At 39.8% G+C, this 19,013-nt stretch overlaps 5 protein-coding genes across 12 annotated transcripts in view; 2 read left to right on the forward strand and 3 right to left on the reverse strand.

Moving 5' to 3' along the window:
* iqgap2 (IQ motif containing GTPase activating protein 2) overlaps nucleotides 1–1,600 on the forward strand; it is a 35,404-nt gene extending 33,804 nt beyond the window's left edge. The window contains 2 exon segments of the mRNA XM_032516167.1: nucleotides 617–725; nucleotides 1,032–1,600. Coding sequence (XP_032372058.1) covers nucleotides 617–725; nucleotides 1,032–1,145 — 223 coding nt within the window. The 3' untranslated portion in view covers nucleotides 1,146–1,600.
* Nucleotides 1,601–1,838: 238 nt separating this feature from the next.
* On the forward strand, nucleotides 1,839–5,569 carry f2r (coagulation factor II (thrombin) receptor). The gene is made up of 2 exons (XM_032516172.1): nucleotides 1,839–2,061; nucleotides 3,532–5,569. The coding sequence occupies exons 1-2, from the start codon at nucleotides 1,992–1,994 to the stop codon at nucleotides 4,749–4,751; spliced, it is 1,290 nt and encodes a 429-aa protein (XP_032372063.1). The 5' UTR covers nucleotides 1,839–1,991; the 3' UTR covers nucleotides 4,752–5,569.
* LOC116689621 (uncharacterized) lies at nucleotides 5,143–6,803 on the reverse strand. The gene is made up of 6 exons (XM_032516184.1): nucleotides 6,542–6,803; nucleotides 6,273–6,418; nucleotides 6,069–6,130; nucleotides 5,802–5,912; nucleotides 5,626–5,727; nucleotides 5,143–5,330 (listed from the first exon to the last, which is right to left on the reverse strand). Exons 1-6 carry the CDS (start codon nucleotides 6,755–6,757, stop codon nucleotides 5,296–5,298), a joined length of 672 nt encoding a protein of 223 aa, XP_032372075.1. The 5' UTR covers nucleotides 6,758–6,803; the 3' UTR covers nucleotides 5,143–5,295.
* Nucleotides 6,804–7,298: 495 nt separating this feature from the next.
* LOC116689620 (uncharacterized) lies at nucleotides 7,299–10,237 on the reverse strand. 2 transcript variants are annotated; one of them, XM_032516183.1, is made up of 6 exons: nucleotides 10,025–10,237; nucleotides 9,102–9,244; nucleotides 8,936–9,003; nucleotides 8,562–8,690; nucleotides 8,320–8,415; nucleotides 7,299–7,825 (listed from the first exon to the last, which is right to left on the reverse strand). In XM_032516183.1, the coding sequence occupies exons 1-6, from the start codon at nucleotides 10,133–10,135 to the stop codon at nucleotides 7,737–7,739; spliced, it is 636 nt and encodes a 211-aa protein (XP_032372074.1). In that variant the 5' UTR covers nucleotides 10,136–10,237; the 3' UTR covers nucleotides 7,299–7,736. The 2 variants fall into 2 exon arrangements, with proteins under 2 accessions (XP_032372074.1, XP_032372072.1); XM_032516181.1 differs by having other exon boundaries at nucleotides 7,299–7,910; nucleotides 8,297–8,415.
* A 3,439-nt stretch (nucleotides 10,238–13,676) lies between these two features.
* Nucleotides 13,677–19,013, reverse strand: part of ssbp2a (single stranded DNA binding protein 2a) — a 52,382-nt gene continuing 47,045 nt past the window's right edge. For 4 of the 7 annotated variants that reach the window (XM_032516173.1, XM_032516174.1, XM_032516175.1 and 1 more), the window contains 12 exons: nucleotides 18,839–18,898; nucleotides 18,593–18,656; nucleotides 17,226–17,296; nucleotides 17,060–17,127; nucleotides 16,507–16,553; nucleotides 16,388–16,422; nucleotides 16,234–16,288; nucleotides 16,010–16,080; nucleotides 15,729–15,831; nucleotides 15,576–15,604; nucleotides 15,373–15,471; nucleotides 13,677–14,796 (listed from right to left, as the gene is read on the reverse strand). In XM_032516173.1, the coding sequence (XP_032372064.1) occupies nucleotides 14,767–14,796; nucleotides 15,373–15,471; nucleotides 15,576–15,604; nucleotides 15,729–15,831; nucleotides 16,010–16,080; nucleotides 16,234–16,288; nucleotides 16,388–16,422; nucleotides 16,507–16,553; nucleotides 17,060–17,127; nucleotides 17,226–17,296; nucleotides 18,593–18,656; nucleotides 18,839–18,898 (732 nt within the window). In that variant the 3' untranslated portion in view covers nucleotides 13,677–14,766. The remainder of the gene's footprint in view (nucleotides 14,797–15,372; nucleotides 15,472–15,575; nucleotides 15,605–15,728; nucleotides 15,832–16,009; nucleotides 16,081–16,233; nucleotides 16,289–16,387; nucleotides 16,423–16,506; nucleotides 16,554–17,059; nucleotides 17,128–17,225; nucleotides 17,297–18,592; nucleotides 18,657–18,838; nucleotides 18,899–19,013) is intronic. The other 3 variants (XM_032516176.1, XM_032516179.1, XM_032516178.1) reach the window with 2 other exon arrangements.

The following is a 19,013-nucleotide window of genomic DNA, read 5'->3' on the forward strand; positions in this document are numbered from 1 at the left end:
AACTTAAAAATAGATTTAGAACATAAACCCAAATGGAAAATGGAAAATTCAGAGAACTTGAGGAGCAATAATTTGACTCTCGGTTTAAATCTTTGTTTTGGTATTTCTGAAATAATGGGACAAAACAAACTGTAAAAATTATGATCATGGGTTTGTGTAACGCTTATCAGTTTTTCAGTTTTCTCAGCACAAAAAAATGGGTTCAAATATCCGATTTTTCATTTTTTCCCGACCTTGACAACTTAAAAAATGTGATCTTTAAACTGTTTTTCCAATTTCTGTTTTTATATAGAGCATCAGAAAATTACAAAATTGCGCTACTCCCCCCCCCCCCCCCCCCAACTCAAGCACAACAGCCAGACAAGTTGATGTGTCCCTTCCCTTCCCAGTCTTGCATAATCAAGCCTGTCACAATGTGAAGCTGAAACGTTTAACGTCAGATAACGTCCATAATAATAGGACTTTGTGTTAGATTCTTTTTGACAGTTTTCAGTGGTTGTGAGGATCAATATGAGAAATACAGTTGGTAATCACTGTTAAGGTACATTAGGCTAAACGTGTTGAAAACAAATGGATTTGGCATTAAACTCATGTTATTGAATCACTCTTCTTTCAGGTTCAAAAATGTCATGTTTGACATTTCACCCTCTGAGGAAGTTGGGGATTTTGAGGTGAAGGCCAAATTTATGGGAGTTGAGATGGAAAAAGTCCAGCTTCATTTCCAGGTAAACATTTCCCATGTGTGTCACAATATCCTGAAATATAGCAGCTCACTAGTCATCACTAAACCTTGATGACAGATGGTTAAATGTCCTTTTCCAGTCATCGGACTACTAGCAGGAAATAACAACATTTCTAGTGGAATCTCTGTATGTACGTACAGTATGTATCAATATTTAACAAATGTTAAATATACTGACATAGTGTATGAATAATAATGTGTACAGAATTGACCACGCTATGAAGTCGGGGCTAAAAATTGCAAAACGTGCGTGTGTTTCTCATTGCATGTGTTTGTGTTCTGTGTCCAGGACCTCCTTCAGCTGCAGTACGAAGGCGTGGCCGTCATGAAGATGTTTGACAAAGCCAAAGTCAACGTCAATTTGCTCATCTTCCTCCTAAACAAAAAATTCTATGGAAAATGAGAAAGTAAAGAGCAAGGTGGAGAAAACGGGGAATGAAGGGGAAACAGATGGTGCCTTCTGACAGTACTGAGTTTGTTGAACAGAATTTAATTTAGACAAAAACATCAGCTTTGTCTCATATGATTTATAATTTGATGGATCAAACCAAAATGAAATATGTATATGAAATGATAGTGTCCAACTTATTGTATCTGTTGTGTATTTTTCCATGTGGTGATTGTAAATGTAATGTATTTTTAAGAATTAAATTGTAATGATATTCATGTTTTGTATGTAAAAGCTCAGAAACGCACTGTTATTGTTACCTTGTATGTTGAAAAAAAGTGTCTATTAGTAGAGAAATGGAGCTGCGGAGCAACTTTCCACTGCCCTGCATAGCTCTATGAAATACTGTATTTACCAGTGCCTTTTTAATTAAAGCGTGTAAAGAAAGATGTTTTAATTAATAAAACATCCAAACATTTTAAAAGCTACAGCTGATGTATTTTTAATATTTCAGTTTCTAAGTAATTTCTAATGTTAAAAACAATGTGCATAATAAATTACATGTCTACAATTATTGTAGTGCCTTGTTTTCAGTATTTTAGTAAACTTTTTGTCAACTACCTCTTTCTCAGCTGTAACATATGCTAATCTTGCACTTCTTTCAGGACAAATATTTTTGTCTGAAGATTAAGGTCACTGTAATGGGGAGGAGATGTGCAGTGAGGGGAAGGCGGAGTATATCCACTCTGGACAGTAATAACGTGTTTTATGCTGCTGGCAGAAAACACTTCAGTAACAGGCAAACTGATAATTTCCACCCACTTGGAGGTGTAAAATAGTTGGAGAATATACAGCGAAGCCATGGTTCACCTGTCAATCGGGCTGCTGGTATGGTTTTTTCTACAGAGCTCAGCACTCAACTCCCAAAATGGTAAGTTGCTTTCTGAACCATAAACTATAAAATTGCAAAAGTTCATAACCGATAGTGTGATTTTATATAACTACAGTTTGTACAGGCTTGTACTCTCAGCTGGCCTTTACAAATTTTGTTCACAGGAATGATACTGCGTTCACCTTTTCAACAACATGACTGAACAAATTAGTGACTGAAGCTGCAATCATTTATTTAAACCATGGTTTGTTTTTTAAACTTTAAATAAACGATTTCCAAATAGGTTGTAGTGTTATGTTCCACCTCAGTGGAAAATAACTTAATACATTTAATGGAGTACTATGGGTATACTAAGTACAATTTGGAGGTAGGATTTATTTGAGTATTTCCATTTTATGCTATTTAATACATCTACAGAACACAGAAAATATAATGGATACATTATTTTGAAGTTTAAGATTTTACCTGCAAAACATGATTAGCTTGTAATATGATTCATATTGAGACTACCCAACAGGGCTGGCCCTAGCCTTTTGGCTGGTTCTCATTGTAACATGTTGCCATTTTGCACTGAACCAACTTGTGTATTGTTTTTATTAGTTTAAGTATACATCATGTACAAATAAGTAAGTGAAGACTAAAGTGAGACATCAGTGCTTTTTTTGTAGGGAACAGTAAATTACTTAATTAGCCTACCTAACCAGCCAGTCTCTGAGCTTATTACTTTGTCTCTATTTGCTGGCATAAATGGCATGAAATGTTAATTTTGTTATCGTCTCTTATTCATTAAAATATAAAATATTTTTAAACCAGGCCCTAAGCAACTGCTCGTATCGCTCAATGGCTAGGGCGGCTCTAACCAACTATATAAAGTAGTTAAAAATCAGCTCCCCGCTGACACAAAATTCCTACAACAACAAAATAACACTAAGTGCCGTTCTACATAACGACTAATAATTTAGAATTTTGAAGGCAGGACTTTTAATTGTAATGGAGTATTTTTTTAAAGTGTGGAATACTTGTACTATGTAGTATCTAAATACTTCTTCCAACACCAAAGGTTGTGGATGACAAATATCTCTGCTGCCTAGGAAGTTTACTGATATAAGTGTTGCTTAAAATCTATAACTGTAGGCTACCAACCTATCATGTTAAAGATGTGTAGTGCTGCATCAAGTGTTTGTAAAAAGTTATGCGAAAGTATATTCTTTAAAGAGACCGGTTACCCAAATTTTAAGTTTCTCTTCTGGAAATTAGAAGAAATAAACTGTACACACTAAAGTATGTGCTGATTATCCAGAGTAACTGAGTCCTTTCACATATACAGTACATGTGAACAAAACCAATGTGCATGTAAGCGTAAGTGAAATTTGGAAACCTCGCCACTTAAAATGTGTGGGTAAGAGTGTGCTGGATATGCGCTAGTGGAGCAAATTTACAAAAAATGTGTCACTTGAAAGAAAGTTTAAACACTACTGACGTATTCTGTTTCCTTGTGTTTCTTTTAAGGCTCAGTGCCCTTCCTGCGGACTTTCTCTGCTCACTTTGTAACAGCCAACGATGAGCCTTTCGACTATGTTGACTTCTCCGTGTTGGACAGTTTGAGAGATGACGATGGGTCTGGCTCAGGGTCGGCGCAGGATGGGGTAAAAACACACGGCCCACACCGCCATCCTCAGAAGCATTATTTTGTCTCAGAGGAAGCGAAAGGTTTTCTCCAGGGCCACCTGGCAACACGCTTTGTCCCGACCGTTTACACCCTCATCTTCATCATCAGCGTGCCCCTCAACCTTGTTGCCATGGTGATGTTTGTGCATCCTGTCCGTCCCAGAAAACCGGCAGTGATCTACATGCTCAACCTGGCCTGCGCTGACCTGCTGTTTGGACTCCTCCTTCCCTTCAAGATTGCCTACCATTACAATGGCAACAACTGGATCTATGGCCCCTTTATGTGCAGAGTTGTTACAGCAGCTTTCTACTGCAACATGTATTGCTCGGTCTTGCTCATGACGTGTATCAGCATTGACCGTTTCCTGGCTGTGGTTTACCCCATGAACTCGCTGACGTGGCGCAGCCCTCAGACAGCTTCAGCTGTGTGTGCTGCCATGTGGCTGTTGGCCCTCGGAGGAGTATCCCCTCTCCTCATCTCAGGACAAACCATCTATTTGCCAGACCTGGGAATCACCACCTGCCATGATGTGCAGGATGTGGAAACACTACAAGCTTACTATCTTTACTTCTTCCCCATCTACTCCTCCGTCTTCTTCTTCATCCCTCTTGTCTTCACTGCCGTCTGTTATGTACGAATTATTCAGGCTCTGGCAGCAGCCAACGTGGAGAACCGCTCCAGGAAGACTCGAGCTGTGGTGATGGCTGTGATCGTGCTGGTTGTGTTTGTGGTCTGCTTCACCCCCACCAACATCATCCTGATGGTTCACTATGTTCAGTTGTCTCACAAGTCCAGTGACAGTTCCTACCAAGCGTACCTGCTCTCCATGTGTGTAGGCAGCCTCAGCTCCTGTCTGGATCCAGTCCTCTATTACTTTGCCTCCTCTCAGTGCCAGAAGCAGGTGGCGGCACTGCTCAGATGTAGGTGCCTGGCACAAGCAGACAGCAGCTCAGCAACACAGAGTACAAGAACCAGTGGGCGGAGAGACAGCGGCAGGTCATGCAAAATGGAGAACATTCAAACTGGCCTGGGGAGCCATTACAGCAGGCTGGTGGCTTAACTACATAGACATGAGGAGCCCTGCTTCTGAGACACATTTCAAACTTGCACACACAGTATCATTTAAATCCTTACTGAGGAAATGCTCTGGTTGGATCAAAAGAGTGTGTGTCCAGCTAGTGCTGGGCTTATCCACCAGTATGGCAGTGTGTGAAATGTTTGATTCATTTAGTTGGACAGCATAGCACAACATGTTCTGCCATTCTTTTCACATTTTTGTTTCTGTTTTTCAAGGAATCGTAGGAGTTAAAAAGTAAGCGTACAACAATTATAAAGTTTTTTAATCTGAAAAATATTACATGTGATGTAGTAACTGCATTATTGTAAGACAAAAACTTTCAGTTTTGACATCTTTTTCCTAGTAGTCAATATATCACCATCTGTTATGTTCCTTTAAACTAAATATGTAAAATCAGTAATCACTTATGCACTGGCATTAATAGCATACAGTGGATAATTCAATCAAAACAAAACTACTACAGTACATTACACATATTGCTTAATACAGACGTTGCTGTATCTCTTCATCTCTTTTTTATTGCTGCTCACTCTGTGCTCTCTTTGTCGTCGGGGCAGAGCTCTGAAACACAGGAAAACATAACAAAAGACAAACTGTAAGAGAAGAGAGCTAATATTCCCTAATCATTATGGAGAATGTTGTCAGCATTTCCATTTCCTGACCATGTGCATTGTATTTCAAGTTAGCTTTACAAAAACAATGTAATCAGGATGTCATATATTATGCTTTTAACAATACAACATCTCCACCTTGTGGCAACTTGTGTAAGTTGTTGTGTCCGGTAAAGAACTAGACCGACAGGTTCAGCTTTGTTTTTTTAGCTGCAGTCATTACAAGTTACTGAAGTCTTACTGACCGGTTTTGCCATCGTAGCTATGGAAGTTATCTGGGAAGTTCAGACACCCAACTTGTTTCTTGAAAGTTTCAACATCTTTGGGATCCATTTTTCCAGTCCTCGCTGAAAGAGAAGGGAGATTTTAAAAGGAGCGACCACATTCTGACCAACTGTGTTAAAACCAATGAGGAACTTACTGAACTGCAGGATGAATCGACCAGTGACGTCCACGTTTCGAAAGGTGTCTGTCCACAGCAGGCAGTCAGAGCAAGTCTTTAGAATATGTCCTTTGTGGTCTGACAGATTTTCTTTAAAAGCAGACAACAGAGAGACTGATTATTATGCAATATTATTTATATGGAGGTCTGTTGTTGTGGATATACTTATGCTCTTATTCATCATGGTAATATCATGCTAAATACATAAGCTGATTCATCTCATTGCATGTATTTGGCTATACTTACTGCGGAATGTGGTGGCAATTCCAGTGACTGTTGCATTTACCTCCCCAAAGATACACCGATCACTGAGAAACAAGATTTTCACATGCTTCAAATGTACCATGCTGTCTGAAAAGGTAAACCTTCTTTCTTATATTGTGTTACAGACTATATTGAAAGAAGATTCTGCCCAACATATGAACTCATGAACTAAATCTCCAAACTTACAAGCAGTGATCCCCCCAACGTAATGTCACAACTTGACTGTCAGAAGTGGGAGACAAGTCAATCCAGGAGCTTTTCAGAGACTCCAGTGCCTTGTGGTACGGCTTGGGGTTACCAGCTCCCATCACATACACCCATTTTCCAAAAACCTTCACATAAAAAGTCACAATTTATGTAACTATATTAAAAAATATCTGAGTGTGCTTTTTGATAATGTGCTTTTGCAAATATAATCAACCATCTTTGGGATAATTAAGACAGAGAAAACCTACCAGTTTGGGGTCCTCCGGTTTTAAAAGTTCAACCAGGTCCTTACAGTCAGTTGCCGATGCAGCACTGAGGGAAGTGAGAGCCAACAGAAATACAACAAGAGGCAGAGCCATGGTCAGACAGACGGATGAGGGAGAGTCGGCAGCACTGCAGAGTATGTCACTGAAGCTGCAACAGAAAACTTCTAAAGCTGATGTATTTGCCCCCTGGGAGTTCATTAAAAAAAGATCTGCTGTGCAAGTGTTAATAATGGGGGGGAGGGGGTTTCTCGAAACTCAGATGCACCAGTGAAGTTTTTTTTTGATGACCATGCAGATTTCTTTTGCTCAGCATTGAATGGCCTTCCCAGCAACTCTGTTGCCCGTAGAGCTGCCCTTGAATGAACTCAAGCAAAGTGCCAAGACTTGTCTCTGACTGCAGAGACATTTAAAAAAGGACATGAAGCGGCTTTTCTTCAATAGAATGAAGGTTGTTTCCCTGCGGGCCTGAGTAGACTCCTTGCGGTGACAGTTTAAAAGTTTGACGTCTTCTCACCCCCCCCACCCCACCCAACAAAGCAACAGTCTTTGTTGTAGTTTCCGGGAACAGCGGTGCATTTGAGAAGAGCTGTAGTGCATTTGATGAAGCGTTTAACCCTGACATGTTGGTCAGGCGAGTGTCTGGCATCTTCTGTTAAACTTGGAAAAAGTTAAAGAAATGTTGGAGCTCAGAAGCCAAAGACCTTTTTTGAATAAAGACAGAAATAACACCACTCAGAGGGAGAATGAAAATTGTTTTATTTACTTCACACAACCACTTGAAAAAAGTTATATAATCATCTATTTACAGATTGTTAAATTGATTTGAAAAGAGGTTTTTCGGTGGATTTTTCAGCCTTCACTGTACCTGCCAGAACATGCCATGAGCCATTCAGATGTCACATTTCCAAAACTAAATCATGAAAGGTCAAACAGCTTAGCGGACAGAGACACACAGTAATAAGACAACATGTTGCAAGCCAGAGTTCTGACATGACATCACACCAGCAGGCCTTTCACTAATTTCTGCTGCTAAAATTAACTGGACCATTGCTAATGAAAAGGTATTCCACAGCACATGCAAATCACATTACAACACTATTTAGTATATGTTACAATGGATGTGTTTGGGAGTTTGTGTGTGTGTGCTGTTGAAAGGGATATGACATACATCTCTGCTTTACTTTGCAGCAGGCTGAACCTCAGTTTCATCATTCTCTGTGTTCTCAGCAGCAGGTGCAGCTGGCTCCCTGTCATCTGGACACAGATCTGAAACAACAAGGGAAAAATGGCTGAACAGGGAAGAAAGTAGTTTGAAGAAAATGTACTTTGATGATTTAATTGGGTATAATCTGTTCGTACAAGGACCCTTTCCTTTTTGGATGTTGTGCATATGGAGATCTCTACAGCTCGCATGAATGGTGCGCCAGGAGGGACAATGGACACTTGGCTCGGTATTGCTGAATCCTTGAAGTCCGTGCTGCAGTCTTATGCCACAGCCTTCTATTTGTGCATATGATTGGTCCCCTGTCTTGTGTCTGTCTGTGTGTGTGTATGTCTGTTTCTGCATATATTATTTGTAAGCTGTGGACGTCGCTCTTTCTGTTGTGTTCTTTTCATGTTTCCTTACTTTCCGTCTTTCCTCTCTGTATTTATTTGGCCCTGGGCCACATTCTTATGTCTCAGTGTGTTGTTTGTAATTGTTTGAAATTGTTTTCTAAATGAAAAAAAATGATCACAAAAAAACTCAAATGACGTCTGACCTGTTCCTCCAAAGTGGTACTCTGGGAGGAATTTAAGACACTCAGCCTGCTTCTTGAAGGTCTCTAACTCAGATGGCTCCAGAGCGCCAGTCCGTGCTTTAAAAGAATAAAACGGGGAGGGTGAGGTGGTGAGAATGAAGAGAAGCCAGGGCAGAGAGGACCATAAATAAAGACAAATTGTAATAAAACTGACAAAAACTTTGTTTTATTCAAATCATCAATGGAGGAAAAAATAGCCTTACTAAAGAGGAAAAGGTATCGTCCCTTTGACTTGCCGTCAGGGAGGAGGGTGGTGTCTTCGGACAGGAGGCAGTCGGAGCAAGTCTCATAGTACTTCCCATCATGATATGAAGTGTGACCGTTGATATTAACTGTGACACATCAAGAAACAAGATATTTTTATTTTCACTATTCCATCTATTTGAAATTTAATAATATACATACATAAAATATTCAGATAGTGTATTTGCAGCCTTGAGTGACTTGTGTCTTATGAAATACACCTATACCTTTCTTATGTGCTTTCTCTGCATGCATCACCCACATAAAATTACACAGCATAAAAGAGAGGTGGTAAGTCAGGGTGTGAATAAAAAATATCTATAGGGAACCATACAAGTGGTGTGACTGGTCATCCCTGAGACGGTGGCATTGGCCACACCTTGAAGGCATTTATCTTCGCTTCTGTAATGAAAAAAAAAAAATTCAATATACACTCTTAACTACCATAGTTTGTATGTGAGAGGAAATGGAACATAACAACACGTCTGCAGTGTCCTTACAGGCGGTCGGACCAGTAAATGGTGATGACTCCGCTGTCTGAGGAAGCCGACAGATCCACCCAGGAGCTGTTCACCATCAGCAGGTCCTTCTTTAGGCCAGGCTGGTCCCATGACCCCACATGAAGCACCCACTTCCCATAGATCTGCCACAAACATCCACACAACTCACTCACATGACTGGGCTGCTCATCCGTGTTAGAGTGTGATTATACTTTATTTTTCGATAAAATAAGAAAAACACATAAAAAGATAGAGGTATAAGTTGTTTCTCTTGCCATCATTGTTTGTCTACTCTGTCTCCATCCACTCAAAAAGAGCTTCATATTGTTGAGAGTTACAAAAAATGTTTTAGCCAGCGTAGATGAGAACATAAGAAGTCCTTAAAATGCTCAGAAAAATGAAAATGTTAATGTCTACACTTCCATGACGTAAATCGAAACTTCCTAAAGTAAATCTGCTGAGCAGCAGGAACAGAACCAGAACAGCTTTATGGATCTTGTGGAGAGATTGTTTTATTTATTACTTAACATTGGTTCATTTCCTATGAAAAAGAATGGTTTGTTATCTGCAAAAAATTACAATTGACTTAAAAATGGAAATATCTGCTAAAGATCTAACATTCTTTGCTAAACTTAAGAGGGTACATGATGTATATTTACATTACAAGATACACTAATATGGGAAATTGGATTAGTTGAGTTTTACTAATGTAAAATGACCAAGATAATATATAAAACAGACTGTGATAAGTTTATAGATTCAGATTCAAGTACTTTTTTTAAACAGTTTTGGTTACTTTTCATCTCACTGTAACATGATTTAATGTAGGTAAAGTTAACACTAAAGCAAAAGTTACCTATTGAAGTTACATCAACACAAAGCTCCTCACATATGACCAGTAACAAATGATTACTGATACTCACAGGGCTGTGGCTGTCCAGTACCAGAGGCTTAACCAGCTCTTTACAGTCCGGTTCAGATGCAGCACCCAGGGAGGTGAGAGCCAGCAGCGCTACAACCAGCTGTGCAGCCATGGTTCAGCCAGAGAGCAACACTAAAGTCAGAGATCCTGCTAGATAGAGCCTTCTCAACGCAACCAGGGAAAGTGTTCTGTAACAGTGGGCTGGTCTCCACACACAACACACACACACACACACACACACACACACACACACACACCACACACACACACACACACACACACACACACACACACAACACACACACAGTCACTTTCTTAAATCCAGTCAGCAGGGTTTTTGTCCCATTTATCTTGTTACATAACAGCCAGCTGGCAGAGTCTGAATAGCAAGACCCCTGCATCTTTCAAAATGTGAACACCCCGCTGCACAGAGTCACACACAGGCACAGAGTCAGAAACTATAAAAAAGACACTCACAAACACACACTCCTGTCCTCATGGTGGAATTTTCAGAAACACCATGTTGAGGTGAGATGAGACAAGGGGACTACTGACATGTGTTCAGCATGAGATGAATGCCTCTTGGAAATGCAGAGTGCCTTGTAGTTGCGTTGACACTACTACATTGTGATTAAACTGTACTGCTTACTGTAATCCAAATTCCCCTCAATCAAAAATTTAATTACTAAATGCTTCTGTGTAAGTCATCAAAGTCTCCCGGACCTTCTTCACGTATACAAAGTTGAGCTGGTCCTGAGTTTTCCCATAATACTCATCTCTTATGTTAACAATGGCTTGAAAACATTTCAAATATCTTTATAAAATAATGTTTTTGCAATTGTATTGTATTGTAACACACACAAGGTGCCGATCCTCAGGGAAGGTGAGAGCTTACATAACATGGACGGCCTCCATTTCCCCAGTGACACAGTTTAGAGATTGGTTGTTCTGTTTTTGTTTCTCGAGGGAAAAAATCTTTGCTAAATGTGATAAAAAAAAATACTTCACATGTGATGTGTTAGTCACAGTACAACAACGTATTTCACGTGCTTCTTATGAAAGACTGGGACAAACACGCTCTTTCCACATGTTGATCTGGTTCAGCTGGTCAGTTCCATCTGGAAAAGTCCTTATCTGAGGTCAACACACAAAGAGCTTGAGACAAGAACAGTCACTCATAATTGTTTGTTTGCCAAATTCTGCTATTGGGTAATCACCAATTGCATTTCATGGTCTAGAATGTTCATAGACCGGCCCAGAAGGACCCGGATTCAAACCAGGAACCTGGTTGCTGTAAGGCCACACTGCTAACCATTGGGCCACCATGCTGCAGCCTGAAGTAGCAAGGAACATGTACAGTATGTGAAATAAAATCCTACCACAAATGATATGCAATTTAGGAAGATTTCATACTCTTAGAAAATAATTAATTATTGATGATAACAATCTTGAATTAATTTAAATTAACATAACATTTGCTTGCATTCATTTCTGAAATAACCTGTCGCCACTGAGTTAAATGCAAGAAAAAGTGAGCGTTACGCAGCGATGAAGGTTTTTAGGCACCAAAACGACTGGTTAAGTTATGAAGAGGTTGTGGTTTGTATAGAGACACTCCCAACACACCAACACACACCAACACATTTCCTGGGTAAAAGGCTTTTGTTTTTCCCGGTAAGTGAACTCTGCTCGCTGGCTTGAAAATCCTGTAAGTTAACGTCTACACGGCCAGCCGCGTTCTTACAGAGCAGCAGTGTGGGCCACAAAGCAAAAAAAACGTGTAAGTCATATGAATAACGAATGCTTACATTTTCATAGCTTTTCGAAAATGAGAACAGGCTGAACTCACACATATCATTATGTAAATCTTGTGTCTCTTTTTGTGTTTCACTTGTTATTGATGTGCACTGTCAATGATTTGAGGCTGTTAAAACTTTGGTAACACTTCACTTGAAGGTATCTACATAAGAGTGACATGACACTGTCATGGCAACCCAAAAAAGTATAATAGTAAAGTAAAAAGTAGTTTTGATTTTTGCTAACCCTAGCCAAAGCCTCACGACTGCAGCTAATTCAAGTTCATGTTTATGTAGCGAGCTAGAGCCTTGAATCGCAGCATGTCATCTGGAAGAGCTTTACAGAGAAAACAAGACAGTAATTCTGATAGAATTGCTGCTTTATAAGTACAGTGAAATCACAATCCCGATAGTGATGATTGAAATGAATGACTACTCCTTGTACAGGTTACTGAATGATGTGCATGCAAATGGCTGTGCTCATCTGGTGGGAGGGGCTTAGGACAGAGAGCTGAAGGAGGAGGGTGGTATTTTTAAATTGTGGCTGTTTTGTCCTTTTACAGGAAACTGCCTACCAACGCTTTAAAGGAATTGTTTGACATTTTGGTAAATACCCTTATTTGCTTTTTGGCAGAGTTACAGTAGATAAGAGAAGACTGATACCACTCTCATCATGTTGTATGCTGAGTATGAAACTATAGCTACCTGTATGGTTCGGCTCGACTTAACTCACTTTTGGTACCAGGTCCTTTTCTATATTTAGTTTTCTAGTACAGCTAGCATTTCCTCAGAATAGGCGGGATTCTGAACTGATGTGACCATGTTATCCCAAATTTCCCAACACTTCTAAATATGATTTTAAAGCTAATTTACTGTTGTGCCCTTCCTGTTGGAGAAACTGCTGTACCGTACAACACAGCTGATTAAATCACAGAGGCATTACTCATGATAACATAACCTTGTCTGCAAACACTCAATTACACCCTGAAATGACTGCATTCATGTACATATACACAAAGGCCGCACTAATAAGAAAGAGCTGAAACTTTGACTAAGGGACGAGAAGATTTATGATAGCATATTCAAAACCCATGAAATACTTCTCTGTGTATTTACAAAAACATAATACAAGAATAAAAAAGAGAAAATGAAAACATCACAAATGGAGTCCCAGGAAACAGAAAACATGGTTCAATTTACAAATGCATCTTGTACTCCCACTTATGGCTTCAATCTAACACAAAAACAAAATAAAATATCTCCGTTTAGTTGTGATGGTGCATAATCAGTCCATCCCTCCCTTTTGCAATAATTCTCTCCAGAGTTTTCTTTAAATAATAATAATATCAAATACACATACAAGACATAGGAGCTACATTTGTAAGCTGTACACTTCGCAGTAAGGGAGGGGTAAATGTTCACAGGCATGTCAACCTTTTGCACACAATAATACATCCTGGGCAGTGAAAAACGTTTAAAACATTGATTAAAAACAAACTTGTTCTGCTTGTGTACCAACCAACCCTACATCCCACTGTGATCACAGTTTATTCAGATGGCAATAAAGTAAGAGTGACCAAATGAACTTTATGTCCTGTAGTTTACCCCATCTCCCTGGTCATCTGTCTTTGATTCCCCTCTCTTTTAAACATTTTATGTCAGGAGAATGTGGGCGATTGTATCCATTTTCAACTGTGGCTCGAGGACATAAACTAATGAATCATTTGGACAGATATAGCAATGTGAGAATCCTTAGGACAAAACTCACAACAAATCATAAAACTACATGCACAGGTTCAGTGTCCCCTTGTAAGATAACGGTTTTTAAAAAATAAAAATAAAATCTTAGGACTCGTCTTGTGCTTCTTACCATTTTACCTTGCACTAGGTTGTACAGTTAACAATGTAAATTCTTTAAAGGGAAACTCGACTGGGAGTCTAAACCTTTATTGCAACTAAAGGTTTATACTTTTAATCACTACTGAAAATCACCTGTGCAAACCTCTCCCAATATTGTGTAGGTTTAAAGCGAGCTATAACTTTTGAACACTAAACTCACCGAATGCAGTACACTAAGGATTGTTGTGACCTTATGGTTGGTATATAGACAGTCAATACGTGCTATTGAAGCCTTGAACAAAGCTCTTTCCCCCTCCAAAACCATGCTATGTGACTTCAAATTCAAACGCAGACAAATATTTCAGGTTGTGCTGAAGCCTTTAAAGAGCCTTGAAGCCTTTTGAAGAGATCTTATTCCACATTTGTGGCTGGATTTGGGAATGGAAAATAAAAAAAATACCAAAAGTATAGAACAAATAACAGAAAGACAAATATCTGAACAAGCCTCAAATAAACATCGGGACAATATGATTATGATGTCAATTCTCTTCAGTAATGGACAAATGTACTGTATTTGTGAAGATTTGTGAAAATGATGTTCCACGTGACAACCATTTAGATCAATCAAAAAGTGTCTATATCTCTTTAAATTCTTGAAAATTTAAACTTTAACATGAATAGGATACCGACCATTGGCTTTTGGGCATACACTGTAATATGATGCAAAAGGCAGACACGTCTGTCTGTGACTGGAGTGTGCACAGTTTCATACCCACTTATATGCAAATATTTAAAGAGTTCTCCTCGGGGTTGTTTCAATTTGGTTTCTTTGTACAGTCTCATATTTGCAGAGGAAGAACTGATGAATGTAGCAGAGTCACCACTTAGAACGGGAGAAGAAACAGGAGAGAAGAGACGTGGACAGAAACAATGGAGGGGTGGGGGTAGGGGGTAGCAGGAGGACCGAGCCTGGGGCAACTGTCCTGGCTAGGCAGGTAGTGGTGGAGGAAGAGTCACTGGCCTAGATGACATCACATCCGGTCTCTCTGCTTTTCACTGACCCACACCAGGTTACTGGGCGACTGAAACACACCTGCTCCCGGAGCCTTCACACGCTCATCGTCATGTTTGGAGAATACTAAAGATAAGATGGGGAGAAATAAGTGTGTGAGTTTGTGAGAATTACACCAGTATCCTGATTTAGAAACCCCTCCAAAATGCTACAGATTAAGTCAAATTATTGTCATGACCTCTTACGTTAAAGGGATAGTTCGACATTATGGGAATTATGCTTTTTTGATTTCTTCCCAAAGTTAGATTAAAAGATTGATACCACTTACATGTCTGTACGGTAAGTGAAGCTATAGTGGAATCCGCTTTCAGTAATAGCATAGCATAGCATAGCATAGCATAGCATAGCATAAAAACTGAAAGAAAAGGTGGGAATCAGCTGTCAGAATGTAACCAAATCTGCCTACTAGCACCTAGTAACTAGTTACTAATTAACAGGTTATTTAGTGTTAATTTAATTCAAAGTGATTTCCTTGAGTATTGTAACAGTTAGGTTGCCAGGCAACCAGTGGAAACGTATTCAAAAGAGTTAATTAGTATATTAAGAGATGCTATTAAGTAGCCTTTTTTGGAGCTTTGAGCACCAGCCACCTAAGCCACCTCACTCTAATACTTCATATAGACTAGATGGCAATTGACGTACACTTTCATTCTGAAAAGGGTTAAGGAAGTTTCCTCCCATCTCTCCATCCTCCCTGGGGGTCCCGGGCTGGTTACTCATACTTAGGTTACCAGGAGAGTTCTGTAAAAAAAAAAAAGTAGGACTATGTAAAACACAGTTTGGACGTCAGATGTGCAGTGCAATTGCAAACTGAAGTTTCAAAGTAGAAAAATATCTTCTCTTACCTTGGGGAGACTGTCCATATCTCCTGACCCTAAGAGAGGGAGCACAAGTATTAACACAAATCACCATAATCACACAAATGAATGCTTGTTTTGCCTAAATTATTTGACAAATTAGGGAACAATATAACCAGAGAGTGTCAATGTAGCACATACTGTACAAGCTACTTGTTCCTGTACCTAACGATCCATTCATGTGATGCGGCTCCATTCCAGCCATTCCCCCTAATGGACCGTCACCACCTGCACCCATAGGAAACTGAGGAGAACATACACAGGAGATCATAATATACCTAAAAAACATAAATATTAATCATTTTTGACATCAAACAATTATTGTATCCACACACAGACTCTATAACCCCATAGACTTCCATAACAATCATCTGCACTTCAGTACACTCAGACAAACAGATACAGAGAGAGAATCGTCTCACATTTGGCCGGCTTCCACCTGGAGGTACTGTGTTTATCATAGTGTACATGTTGTCGCCAGAGTTGGTTGAATCTGACAAAACAAATGGAGAAACAGTAAGAGGGTAAACGAGCATAAACCTACATGTATAAAACCACAGATAAAAACACACACACACACACACACACACACACACACACACACACACACCACACACACACACACACATCATTACGCAGAGCTTACCTGCTGGACTTGGCATTATTGGGGTCCCAGGGGGGCCTCCTCCTCCTGGAGGTCCCTGAAATCACAGTTTGGGTTGCCACAAGATTAATTCATCATGAACTAATCAATTTCAGTATGTAACAAACAGCGGCAGTTTAAACTCAAACATACATACCACATAACTTCCGGGAGATGCAGAAGAGTAAGGGTCTGCAATTATACAGAAGGCAATCATGAAAGACATGAAACAAGTGTTGTAAACTTTCCGTTGGCTGTCCTTGTTACAACACTTACTGAATGGAGTTCTGAGGATTTGGCCAGGTCTGCCCCCACCAGGTCCCCTGTAAAACACACACACACACACACACACACACCACACACACACACACACACCACACACACACACACACACACACACCCACACACACACACCACACACACACACACACACCACACACACACACAACACACAACCACACACACACACACACCACTTTTAGTTTTCAGCTTTTGGCAAGCTTCTTTGTTTCCAATTCATTTGGGCAGTGTTGGCAACAACAACATCTTGAGTTGCCAGAAAGAGGTGATGGGAACAACAAGTTAAAAAGAAAGAAAGAAAGAAGACAAAATAGAGGAACGCTGGCTTCTAGCTCCACTTTCAGACCCAAGAACATACAGTAAAGTTGTAATTAAAAGCTACAGAAAGGATATGGTTGACTGCATCTGCTGTAGTGAGAAATAAAGGTCATTTGCAGTTTAACGTTCATCCGAGTGAGAGAAATGTGGGGAGGTCATTTACATTTAAATTGTGTGTGAGTGCAGATTAGATTATGTTGATACCACTCACATGTTCATGCCAGGCATCCCAGGACCAACCAGGGTGTTTAGTGGTGGTCTCATCCCACCTCCATAGCCCTAAAAAAAGAAACACAATGTCCTTGGTTACGTCAACAAAAGTGTTACTATCACTACCAATGCTTGTAAATAACCCCACAAATCATCTGGTCCCATACCTGGGGCCCAAGCGGTACCATGCCTCTGGGTGGAGTCATCCGCTGCATTGGTCCTCCCATATTTGGATGTCCTTAAACACAGAAAAACAGTCAAACAACAACCAACCAACAGTTTTCTTTCAAATAGTTTTCTGTTATTCGGCCATTCTGGGTCATGTCTAATCGTGTCGTCTTGCTTTAAGCTAAAAGAAGTGGAACAGTTCTATGATTACATGAAGTTCATCTGTTACTGTGGACAACTCTTGTCATTGTCTTCTGAACTCTCTCTTCACACAAGTTTGTCTGGACACGGCAGTATTTCAAATCCCCAAGAGGACATCAACTTGTGGGATGATGAGATGTGCTTGTCTGGTACAATCCATCATATAACATTTACAATTTTTTGCTCTCTAACACATTTTCAATTTCATGTTGAGTTTCACAGTGACTTAACATCCTGAGTCTTTTTATACATGCATAATGTATGTGCGGTCTGAAGGAGTGAGTTGTGTGTGTATATGGGGGTGTACTTAAAGGATAAGAAGAGATCTTATTACTATCAACAAACCCCAAACCAATGAATGAATCCATCTAACAGCTGTCAGTGTAGCCACAGTCTGATATAGCTTATGCCTTTATGTCGTACAACTTTATTTTTGTCTAAAAACTATTGAAAAAACATAACTATGTCATACTTTTACACTGGATGACACATTGCTTCATTACGATGAACATGGCTAATGTGTTATTCCTCACATCTTATCACAAACAAAATGCAGTTGTAAACTACAACAACTAAGTTTATCCTAATAATGAAATATGTCAGCAAATGCAACAGATTGGCTCTTGAATTAATTTTTTTAGCCACTTTTTTTTAGCCACGTGGCTAAAAATAGCTCAAAAATTATTATTATTTGATGGATTGCCATAGAATGGGGGTTTCATGGTCCCCTGAGGATGAATCCTACTTACTTTGGTGACCTTACAATTTCATCCACAGTGCCACAATGAGGTTTACAGTTTTGGGTTTTTAGTGAAATGTCTTGAGGACTATTGGATGGTTTGCCATGGTAATTGGTACAGCTATCTGTGGCTTTTTCCGTAGCACAATTGTGATTTTGAGTGAAATCTCAACATCTATTAGATGGATGCATACATTTTGGTACAGACATTCAAGTCCTCAACGTTTAATCTCGTGCCATCATCAGGTACATGACCAACGATCTGCAAAACTAAAGACTTCTAATTGTTCTCAGCTGTACTTTAGTAGTTTAGTACTAATTACCAAATATTGGCATGTTGGCATTGTCATTGTGAGCATGCCAACGTTTGCATTCAGGCCAAAGCATCATTGTGCTGTTTGTGCATGCCAGTGTGTCTCTGCATACCTTGCTGTCGTGTGGGGTCCATTCCACTGGGTAACATATGTTGGCCACCTGGGACTCCAAGTCCCTACAGAGGGAAGAGGGTCCATCACCAGCATTATAATCACAGTAACACAGAAACTGTATATTTTTACTAGCTGGATGCCAGCCAAACTTACCGCCCACAACATTTGAATGACGATGTGGGGCTATATTTATTTACTACCCACAGTACCGTCTGCTGCCTGCAGGTGTCAGTGTGGCTCTTACCTGATTGGGTAATCTGAGAGGTGGTCTGGGTCCTCCGGGGTATCGAGGTGACATAAACGGCTGAAAAAAACCCAGCATGAATCCAGGTTGAATCACCCTGAGTTATAAATTCTGCTCACACAATCTATTTTAGGGCTGCTGCGTCACACAAGGCTGTAGTGAAGACAGTCTTCAT

This window comes from Etheostoma spectabile, chromosome 5 (assembly GCF_008692095.1).
Source record: "Etheostoma spectabile isolate EspeVRDwgs_2016 chromosome 5, UIUC_Espe_1.0, whole genome shotgun sequence".
Taxonomy (NCBI): Eukaryota; Metazoa; Chordata; class Actinopteri; order Perciformes; family Percidae; genus Etheostoma; species Etheostoma spectabile.

Coding starts and splice junctions, on each gene's coding strand:
- LOC116689620 (XM_032516181.1), bottom strand. CDS start 10,135: ATGGCTGCACAGCTGGTTGTAGCGCTGCTGGCTCTCACCTCCCTGGGT. Junction 9,245..10,024: donor TACTGGACAGCCACAGCCCT/GTGAGTATCAGT, acceptor TGTTTGTGGCAG/ATCTATGGGAAGTGGGTGCT. Junction 8,691..8,935: donor GATGACCAGTCACACCACTT/GTATGGTTCCCT, acceptor GATGTGTCACAG/TTAATATCAACGGTCACACT.
- f2r (XM_032516172.1), top strand. CDS start 1,992: ATGGTTCACCTGTCAATCGGGCTGCTGGTATGGTTTTTTCTACAGAGC. Junction 2,062..3,531: donor AGCACTCAACTCCCAAAATG/GTAAGTTGCTTT, acceptor GTTTCTTTTAAG/GCTCAGTGCCCTTCCTGCGG.
- LOC116689621 (XM_032516184.1), bottom strand. CDS start 6,757: ATGAACTCCCAGGGGGCAAATACATCAGCTTTAGAAGTTTTCTGTTGC. Junction 6,131..6,272: donor CGTTGGGGGGATCACTGCTT/GTAAGTTTGGAG, acceptor CTTGTTTCTCAG/TGATCGGTGTATCTTTGGGG. Junction 5,913..6,068: donor AATTGCCACCACATTCCGCA/GTAAGTATAGCC, acceptor CTGCTTTTAAAG/AAAATCTGTCAGACCACAAA.